The following is a 10,730-nucleotide window of genomic DNA, read 5'->3' as shown; positions in this document are numbered from 1 at the left end:
TGAAAGGATAGTGCACATTAATATTTCCATTTGACACGTACACTTGTACCTTTTACACACTTCCTCTCACACTCCTCTGCTTTTCCTCTGTTTTTTTAATATTTTTTTTTAATTTTTTTTATTTTGTTTGTATTATTTGGCAATTGTTGTTACTAGATTTGTGCCAAAATCTAAAGGGTCAATTGCCTAAATGTCCTATTTTATTTTGTACCTATAATTGGATAGTTTTTGGGGAGTTTTGGTCGAGGAGGCTATAGGTCAAATCTTGGATTTGGAGACCATTTTGGCTATCTTTTGATATCATCAAAACTCATAAAAAAAATAAAAAAAAATACTCATGTTGAGAGAAAATGCACAATTTATTTTACTCTCACGGTCTCATCAAGAGTACCGAAGTACCGATGTACATACAATTTAGCAAACTAGCTTATAGAGAAATAATATGCGTTCATAAAAAATATGAGTAGGAGTTTGGGAGACAATAACAATGATTTCTAAGAAAATAACATACTAGTGTTTTATGGATAAAAACTACTCCCTCCTTCCCTATTTTTTGCCCCATTGTAAATAATTGAGTCAAACTTTTAAAACTTTGACCGTAAATTCTCATTAATCTGTAAGATAATATAATCGAGTGGGGTCTTGTTAGATTTGTCTCATTTTCTGTATTATTAATATCAAGTTTTTATGATTTTTATGCATATAGAATTGGAGTTATACATGTTTTAAGACACGTCTTGAAAACCGTGAAAAGTCAAATGGGACAAAAAAAATAGGGTCAGAGGTAGTAATACATTAGTGTTCATGAAATAAAAATAACCTAATTTCCCAATAGAAAAATGTGTTAATATGAAATAAGTGCAAAATGTACTCGTGAATGAATAGTGTAAGAGTCCTAGTTGACAGAACAAGTACCCCCACAATTATGCATAAACGAATAATTAAAGTTTAATTTGTACCATTGTAGAAAATTAAAGTTCAATTTGTGAACTTCAACAATTGCTGGGAAAATTGGTAAGTTTTTAATGACCATGTAGAGTATATAGTTTGATTGGATTTAATTATTATATTATTTGAGTTAAGAAACCTTGTTGAGTTAAAGATGTATAGTAGTAGATAAATTACTTTGAGAAGAAGAAGAAGGATTAAGGCAAATTTGTTCATTTTGTGCAAATGAGCAAAATGTACTCATTTGTGTAGAAAACAAATATGTTTAACCAGAGTTTTATCGATGTTACTTATCTGTAAATGGAAAATAAATCATGTACACAAACTAATTTGTTTTCTCGCTCATTGTAAAGCCAATTTAATTATTGTGTTGTCAAAATTATTCATTTAACAAATAAACAAAATAAATTTGTTCATGGTACAATTGAACAAAAACTCAATACATTTACACAAATGTGGAAAAATAAAATAAAATAAAATAAACCCTTATTTGTGCAAATAGACAAACTTATTTGAGCAAAATTCTATCACGCCTCGTCGCCTCTTCCTCATTTTTAGAATGAATGGAAAAAAAAAATCATGTAATCTCTCTCTTCTTTTTTTTTTTTTTTATTATATTTCCATTCGTGTTTTGTGCACTCTTTTGGTTACAACTTTGACCATTGATATTTAATTTTTTTTTAAGGAAAACTTTGACCATTAATATCTCATCTAGTTTCTTATTACTAAAACTTTTGAAAATTTGATACTCCCTCCGTTTTTTTTTCTTATAACCTAGAGTTGGAAACTTCCACTAGTCATAGGTCATCATTGACTTAATTTTTTACCAATATATAATATATAAATATTATCATAAAATATGTTGTTAGATTTGTCATAATGTCTACTTTTTAAAATTATTTTTTCATAATTCTATTAACCTCTAATTAAAGATATTAACGGTCAAAGTTGTGTTTTGGCAAATGTGTAAATCCAACTCTAGCTTATAAAAAAATAAAAAAACAAAAAAAAACAGAGGAAGTATTATGAAAGTACAAATTGCAACAAATCCAACAATATCCCACATGGTGATTTTTTTTTTCTTACGATATTGTAATTACAAAATACGGTCATAGTTTTATAAGTTTGACCACATGAAATAAATGGGAAGATAAAAAAAAGAAACGAGGGGAGTACTACAGTTTGCTCATCTTGTTATCAAAAGTTATTTAATGGTCAAATGAGCAAAAAAAATTCATCAAAAAAACAAAATGACCAAAAAATTATTACTCATTTTAAACAATTTTCTTGTTTGGAAATACTCCTTCCGTTTCTGAAAGTTCGACTCACTTAGCATTTGCGCGGTTTTCAATGAACATCTTTGACCATGAATTTCTTTGGTTATGTATTAGTGAAAATTATAAAAAGTTGATATTTAGAAAATTTATAATAAGGAGAATCTAACAGAGCATTTTGCAATAAAAAATAATGGTACTCACCAATTTTCGAATGGGAGTATCATCAATTCCACATGCATATGAATCTTGTTGAGTTGCTCAGAGCCTCAAACAATGTCCTAGACAATTGATGTTGTAAACTTAACATCAATTCATTAACACCTGCATACTCTTTATAACACGATAATTAATTTTTTAAACTTACCAAAATTGTTCAATGCATTAACACCTAATCAATCGATTGTTGTTGAATCATTGGATGTTGAATAAAATTACAATTGATGTTTTCTTGAGGGAAAATCACAATTTACTACAATTGGTTGATTATTTGCACATGCATTACTCATTGTATCAATTATTTGGATGGACTTAACCAACAATAAAAAGAGTGATTTTCCTGGTTTAAAAAAAAAAAAAGAAAAGAAAAAGAAGAGTGATTTTCCTTAATAATGTAATAACATAAACTAATTTCTTATATACATTGGTTTAAAAATACTTCCTCCCCTTAAAACAAAAAATAAAGTAGAGATGTATTTTTCACAATACCGTCCACGCAGGATCAGTTCAAGGTTTGGTATTTGCAAGTATAAAACCACTAACATTGTTGGAAGTTCAAACAAAAATAGAACCACTTATTGTATTAAAAGTTCTGTGCATAGAACCTCGAATAGTGTTAAACAATTTGGTAATACCATTAGTGGTTATATAATTTGGCAAAAGTGAAAACTAGTGGATGGGTTTAATTCACCTAATTTTCACTTATCTGAACTTATTAGAACTTGTTAAAATTTATTTTAGTTATAATTTGTACTTGAGTAACTCTTATTAGAACTTAATTTTCCTAAACTAAACTTATCTGTTTTTTTTTTTTTTTTTTTTTTAACGGAACTTATCTGAACTTATTACAGCTGAAATAAGTGAAAATAAGGTGAACAGAATGGACCCTTAGAATTGCTAATTGGATATGGAACCTTTAATGGTGTTAGTGGCTCTTTACACATACCTCCAATACCACTAGCGGTTCTATATATAGAACCGCCAATATTGTTATTGTTAGCGGTTTTATACGGATAAATACTCGTACCAATTTGACTTGTACTCGTATAAGGATATTGTTTGCATTTTAGCATTATTTAGGAAAATCGCTAAAATAAATAAATAAATAACAAAAAAAAAAACCACCGAGAAAGTGAGAAACCCTTACCCAAGCCTCTTTCTTGCATGACGGACCAAATCAATCAAATTTCCACTTCGTCTAATAAATTCCAATATTCTCATATTCTCCCTTCCTTGTTATTTTTGAAGCAAGCTCATTTTAATGGAAGAATCAAGATTGACCCTTGTGACTACTAAGCCTTGCTTTGGCCTTCCCACTGCTTGCCCCGATTGCTTGCCTGTTTACTTTTATCTCAAATTTGCTCGTCTTCCCTTTGATTTGTGCTTCCATTCTACTTTTCCTGATTCAGGTACTGTTTTCAACTATGAATTCCCATTTTTATGTCTTGGTTCTTGTTAGTTTGCTGGAAATTTGATTAATTTCTCACTTAATGTTAATGGGGTTTTTGTTGTTATTGTTATTATGTTTTTTTTTTTTTTTTTTTGGTTGCTATTTCTTGTTTGTGCATTGCCTTTTGCTTTATATTGGGGAAATGTGTTGTGGGTCATGTAAGTCTGGTAGATTTTGGTGTTGGAAATTTGGTTTGATTCCTGAAGAATGCTATATTGGGTTTATTGGTTTGGAAATTATATTTCATTGCAGCTGAATTTGAGATAAATTGTATCTTTTGGGGGCGACTTAGTGATTTTAGATACCCTTATTTGGCATGAATTATTTCTGGGTAGGCATTTTTGGCTCAGGTAGTGCTTGATTTGAGCCGAGGATCTTGTGGGATTAGTTGTGTAGTTCGTATAGCCCAAAAATTTAATGACTGGTACTTCAGAGGAAGAATCATTGGATTGCTTGCAAGTATGGACTAGATTTTGTGAATGGAACAACAGTTTATCTTACTTCTAAGTATACTACGGGGTATCAGTGAAAATGCTAATGTTGATGCATTGTGATTTTGCGACAAAGGAAACGGGTTTAGCTGGTGTCTATTGAAAAATTTTACTCAACATTCTTACACCTATTCTTAGATGTCAAGATCAACATCAGGGATAATCTAAGTAACAAATATGGACTTTGCGCATTTAGGCCTATAAATTATCAGTTGAAACTCAGTCAGAAATGAGTAGTCACAAAATTTCCTTGTTGTAAAGATAAGAGCCTACTTGGTCGAATAATTAGCCATCAGTGTTTCGCCAACAGTTCAAAATTCACCCCAGATTGAGATACTTGAATGTCATTTGGCACGACCAAGGAAAAAAGTTCTAATCAGGTGGTAGGTAGTGGCATTGATTCCAATTTAAATGTGAATAATAATGCAAATGAATTTTGTAAATACTACTGTCCATATTGCTAGTATAATTTGCAAAAAGTAGCTAAAACCTGTTTGAGCTTTACCTCAGAGTGATCAGAAATACAAGGACTACAATTACATGGGATCAAGTTGGTGATGTATTACTTCTAAATACGAGTTGGCCAGATTTTAAATTTACATACTGCAGAACTTATACTCTGCATAATTTGAAGCTATGTAGAATCATTTTTTGCATAATCTTTCCGTCCAACTAGCTGCTCCCCTTTACCTAATCTCTCACCCATTGTCTATCTCAACCCATCTGAAATACACATCAGAGACTGATAATATCTTCCATAACTCATCCAACCTTGCAGTATTGGCTTTAGTATGATTCTTTAGATATAATTCATAGCTTTTATAATGAGTATGCTCCTTTTGGAGCTTAAATAACATAGGTTGGATAATCTGTTTTCAGTGTGAAGATGTCCAGGGATGGAGTTTTAGCATTTTGCTCACCTAGGCTACCAAGCATGTACATTTTTAGTGAGAATAGAGAGATAACAAGATTAGGTGTGTTTTATATGAAGACTAATAAAAATACCAGCTATAGTAACGACAACATATCAGTAACTGTGTATCCAATGAGGCTGGGTGTGTGGACCTTAAGAAATATGTGGCTTACCTTAAAGTAGTCGAAGATCTTAGAGAGGTGTTTCCTTATATCCCCGCAAAGATTTCATTTCTCCAACATGTATGTATACCATTTAGAAGAAGGGTTTACAATATACTTCGTATTTCTTTTCTAGGGAAAAGTAGGGGGAAGCTGAAAAAGAAATATTATATCTATTAAGTAACTTTGCATAGGTTGGCAAAACAAAATATTACTTTGCACACCGTAAAAAATCAACTAAAAAAAAAAAAATCAATCGGTTAATTTTGGAAATATGGAAGTCATCCCACAATTTGAAGGATAGACAACGGTGAAGATAAGTTCATGATACGAGGGATAACATGTAAGTGTCTGACCCAATAGAATAAGATACACAAACTTTATTGGGTGAAGGGAGTGGTAACAACACATTGATATATGAAAAAAGTCTTAATTATAGGATTGTGGTAGCCTTATTCCCCCTTTTTTTGACAAGCAAAGTAGCAGTAGGGAAATTAGTGCCTAATAGGTGTATATAATGAATTGACCTCCTAGCAGACTTTGACTAGATAAAATTGACTTGGATGTCTCTTGCGAAATTATATTTATTGAAAAATTTCAAAAGAAGTGTATTTATTTTTATGTTATAGGTTGTTTCAGCTTGTTACACCATTGGTGTGATTTAAGTACCCTAGTTGGATTTTTTCATTTCATGTTCATCTGACCTTACAGTGTGCTAGATAATCACAGTTGTCAATTATCAGTCATGAGTTATACCTACAGAAACTATTGTTTATGCTTTTTATAAACCTTCCTGAAATGCCTGAGTTATTATAATAAGGCATGAGTTATACCTACAGAATCTATTGTTTATGCTTTTTATAAACCTTCCTGAAATGCCTGAGTTATTATAATCTATATGACATGGCCTTATGTTCTTATATTTTTAGATCAAATTCCATATGTTGAGTCTGATTCTTACGTGGCCTACAACAATGAGAATGGCGGGGTCATCAATCGCTTAAGAGAAGATGGTATTGTTGATTTGGACTCTGATTATCACACTATCCCAGAATGGATATCAATGAAGGCGATGGTTAGCAGCTGGCTTGTGGATGCCCTTGTATATGAGCTATGGATAGCTTCAGACAAAAAGTCTGTACAAAAGATCTACTATTCTGATCTTGCATGGCCCATTGGAACTATTCTCTACTTCAAGCAAATTCATGCTGTGAAGAGCCATCTTGGAATCACCAATGAAAATGCCGAGAGAATAGAAACTGAGGTCAAACTTTGTTCTGATATTTGTTATTCTGATTTGTGAATGGACAAGTATTTGATCTGATTTGATCAGTCATTGCATCTCTTTCCTTGTTTGTTTACAAGTTCTGTGGTAACGGATGCCGTTTTTTGGAGTTTGAGTGAATAATTTTTCCCTCCTATCACCAAGCACTGTTGTGAACTTTGCCTGTCTATATATTCCCTTTACCCCTTCTATGAAGCTTAAAATTTATCCTGCTTCTTTAGCTCATGTTTTTCTAATCTGTAATCCTCTTTTTTCTACAGATCTATAGGAGGGCGAGCTTAGCATATGGAGCTCTTTCAACTCAGTTGGGGGAGGATTCTTATCTCTATGGAGACAGGTTCGTCTGCAATTGTTGACATTAGTTTATTTTATTAGTATGCAAAACACAAGATAAATGTTAATACTGATTCAGCCTGGATTGATTTTGCCTTTTTATTGTAGGCCTAGTAGTTTGGATGCCTTATTCCTTGGTCACTCGCTGATTGCCCTTCAGGCTTTACCTGTAAGTTACCAGACATGTACTGTTGTTCTATTGAGAATTCATATCTAAAATGCCAAATGTAACAAACTTGGTAATTATTAATATTTTATTTGAATAAAAAAAATGCTTTGTGCATATAAAAACTAACTTATACGTGGTTTCAAGTTGATCTGTATCTTGTTATTTGTTTAAAACCTAAATTGGCTTATGCTTATGAGGAGCTGTTTGATATCCTTGCAAATTCACAAGTTTATCTTATATCAATCTATTAAATTATCTTCTTGGCATAAGCTAGCCTAGTAAAGGGATCCCAAAAAAAAAAAAAAAAAAAAAAAAAAAAGAAGAGGAAATCTAGTGATGTTAATGATTCTCTGCTATATGGGTTTTCCATGACATTGTGCCAATGTAGGTTTTTGCCATGTTCCATCAAATGAAGTGGGGACCCTTGGATTCATTTATTGAGCTAGATGTAGGTGGGCTAGTAGGTGTTGGCTTCTTGATTGTCCTGAAAAGTGTGGACCTCAATGAGCTTCTTGATTTTCCAAACTCCAAAGAAGAATTTTGGATAGTTTTAAGCTTCTTGATTGGCCAAAGGAGTATTTTGAGTAAGGTCAAACCTCAATAAATGAAAGTGTCATTTATTTGTGACCAAATGGTTAGCACCTAAGGTAGATAGTACTCTGTATTGACTGTACACATCGTTACCTTGCAATCTTAATAGTCGTAAGACATAGTAGATTATTTGTTATAATTTGGTAGCCAACCTCTGTTATCAAGAAGAATTAGAGGCAATATGCTCAAAAGAACAATGATAGATGAAAAATCACTTAGAATTGACAGTTAAGTATGTGTCAGTTTAGTGAAATTTTAGTTATGTTATATATAGTGAATTAGTGATCATTAAGTGTTCCTATGATTTATGTATTTACATGATGTATTTCTGTTTATTTTAAGTTCTTTCAGCTTTCAGTACTTGCTTTTGTGTTTTCTTTTTGTTAGATTTTCCAAGTTTTTTTTTTTTTTTTTTTTTTTTTTTTTTTTTTTTTAAATTTTAATTTAAAATGTGTAGGAGACATCGGTTTTAAAGAGCAAGATTTTGAATTTCAGCAATCTTGTGAAATATACTGAAAAGCTCAGTGCTGAGTTCATTGACTCTTCACCAGAATCAGCGGTTCCAGCTTGGTCAAAAGTTTCATCATCTGAAGGACAGCCGTCATCTTCAACAAAAAAGCCAGGAGGCTTTTCTAACTGGAGTAAGATACAATATCTCATGTGATGTCTCATGATTCAATGAATAGGATGACATTTTCTTGCTCTTTGGGTATTGCTACATTCATTAAGTTGTAGCATGTTCATTTTCATTGGTTGCATGATATTTGAACTTGTCTTGGAGAGTCGAGGCAAGACAGCAAGGGAATGATCAACAAATCTGTTATTCTCCACTTTCATAGTCTGTATGCATGTGATATCCAGAAGAACATATTTTAGACGAAGGTTTGTGAAAAGGTGATAGCTTCTTGATTTTCCTGAAAATGGCAAACCATTGGATTTAATTAATGAGCTGTAGGCTCGGTACAGACTTGTTCTTACAGTGTCAGGAAACTTAAGTTTGAAATTATAAATTGATACACTAAAACAGTCAGGGATCATTTGTAGATGTTAGTTTTTAACATCGTCAAAGTTAGCTTCATAGGTTAATGAAATTATGACTATCAACACACACTTGGGCTTATCACAGGTACCCATGTGTAAAATACCCCATTTATGAATGAAGCGATCAGCAGATCTATACTATTAATGTCACTGGACTCTATGTTCTGTTTTGAGGTTTTATTATTCACTTCTACACAATGAGCAATTGAGAAGTCAAGATCCCAAAAATGAGGAGACAAAAGAAGATAGAAAGAGGAAGGCTTTATGATAATATTAGGATATTGAGGCAGTAATGATTTGCTATAAAGCCATGTAGATAAGGCGACATTTTTGTTCAGAAATTTGGTATGCTATTGTTATAATTTTTGTGTTGTTAGTTTTCTCTTTTGTTTGAGCGCCATGTCTTCCATCTCAGTAAACCTTTTGATGATTATTGCATCTTTTTCTCGTTCAGAATTTTTAGTTCATCTAATCTCTCTCTGAATGACACACTTTTTTTTTTTTTATGTCTTTGTTATCATCTGTATTGACTTGTTGAGGGAAAATGTATAGGTTCAAAGCCAAAAACTAAACCTAAAATGGAAAGGTCAGAGGAAGAAAAGAAGTTCAGACGAAGGGCCAAATACTTCCTAGGAGCTCAGCTAATATCGGTCCTCGTGTTCTTGTCACTTCTCGGTGGCTCTGATGTTGGTGAAGTGGAATATGACGGAGATGAAGGTGTAAATTATCTCAATTAAGCTCAGAGTAGATTATGAGGCTCAGTTACTCACAATCCATCCGACCAGTTCTTTGCCATCATTTTTGTAAGATGTCGACGTAATAACCCCCCAACCCTTGTCAGCCATCTCTGCATGGAAAAGACAGGAGTTTTGGTTCACAGTTGAAGGAATTTGTTCCCATAATGTTTTTTTTTTTGGAAGAAAAGAGTTGAATCATTTGTTACAAGTAGGCTACTCGGCTAATCATGTCCAGAACAAATATGTACACTGAGTTTAAGCAGACCTGTGTTATCAATTTTGATTTTTGATTTTTTATTTTTTTTCCTTTTTTGGTAGGAATCAAATTTGATAAATTGATAGAATGAACTACAACTTTCCCTCAAACTAAAAATAAAAATAATTTACATTTACATTTCAGATTGGCTGCATAATGTGGTTTACTGTTTATGCATCGTACGAGTATTTCATACTTCGTATTAACTTAGCAGTAAAATACAACTACAGATATGAGCTGAAAGATAAAGAGGTGTTTGGAAAGTTGTGTGAAATAGTCTAAGAACTTCCTGTATCTATCAGTACTACAAAGGTTCAATAAATCTGATTTACCAACATAACTAACATGTGAGGTCTGGCTGTCTGGGAAGCTTACATAATGATTTATGTTGGATGTTAGCTACTTTATCAACAGTCCTTTTTAAAGGTGTTGAATAGATTTGGATTGGGGTCTTTATCGGGTGACACATAATTTTATAGTTCAATTCAGGTCGAGTATATACTTGTATGGCTTATTGATAACTTAAATAGAATAAAAATTTAATCAATACTTGTAGGTTCATTTCATAATTTTTTTTTTTTTTGTTTTAAAAAAAAAAATTCAGTGCTTACATATTTTCAATTCCGGAACTAATCATGGCTAAACTTTGTCATGTATAACCCTTTTATACCAGGGAGCCCCTCAAGAATATTTTACCAGATTGTAATTATAAGAAGTTTTTAAGTTTCATCTTTTAGAAAAGAATTTCTACAATAAATATTAATCATGCCAAAATTTTCCCAAATCCAAACACCATTTTTGGGAGTGTCCTTTGAGCCTCTCTTGTGACACAACAGTAAAACAGACAGCAAGAGAGCTACCA

At 32.1% G+C, this 10,730-nt stretch overlaps 1 protein-coding gene across 1 annotated transcript; it reads left to right on the top strand.

The window, feature by feature from the left end:
- The first annotated feature begins 3,271 nt into the window (after positions 1-3,271).
- Positions 3,272-10,011, top strand: LOC110692286 (mitochondrial outer membrane import complex protein METAXIN-like). Its single transcript, XM_021869287.1, has 6 exons — positions 3,272-3,850; positions 6,386-6,720; positions 7,002-7,078; positions 7,183-7,243; positions 8,292-8,475; positions 9,428-10,011. The coding sequence occupies exons 1-6, from the start codon at positions 3,703-3,705 to the stop codon at positions 9,610-9,612; spliced, it is 990 nt and encodes a 329-aa protein (XP_021724979.1). The 5' UTR covers positions 3,272-3,702; the 3' UTR covers positions 9,613-10,011.
- The last annotated feature ends 719 nt before the right edge of the window (positions 10,012-10,730 follow it).

The sequence above is a fragment of the Chenopodium quinoa genome, unplaced genomic scaffold (assembly GCF_001683475.1).
Source record: "Chenopodium quinoa cultivar QQ74 unplaced genomic scaffold, ASM168347v1, whole genome shotgun sequence".
Lineage (NCBI taxonomy): Eukaryota > Viridiplantae > Streptophyta > Magnoliopsida > Caryophyllales > Amaranthaceae > Chenopodium > Chenopodium quinoa.
The sequence above is the reverse complement of the archived record's forward strand: the minus strand, read 5'-3'. Positions and strand labels throughout refer to the sequence as shown.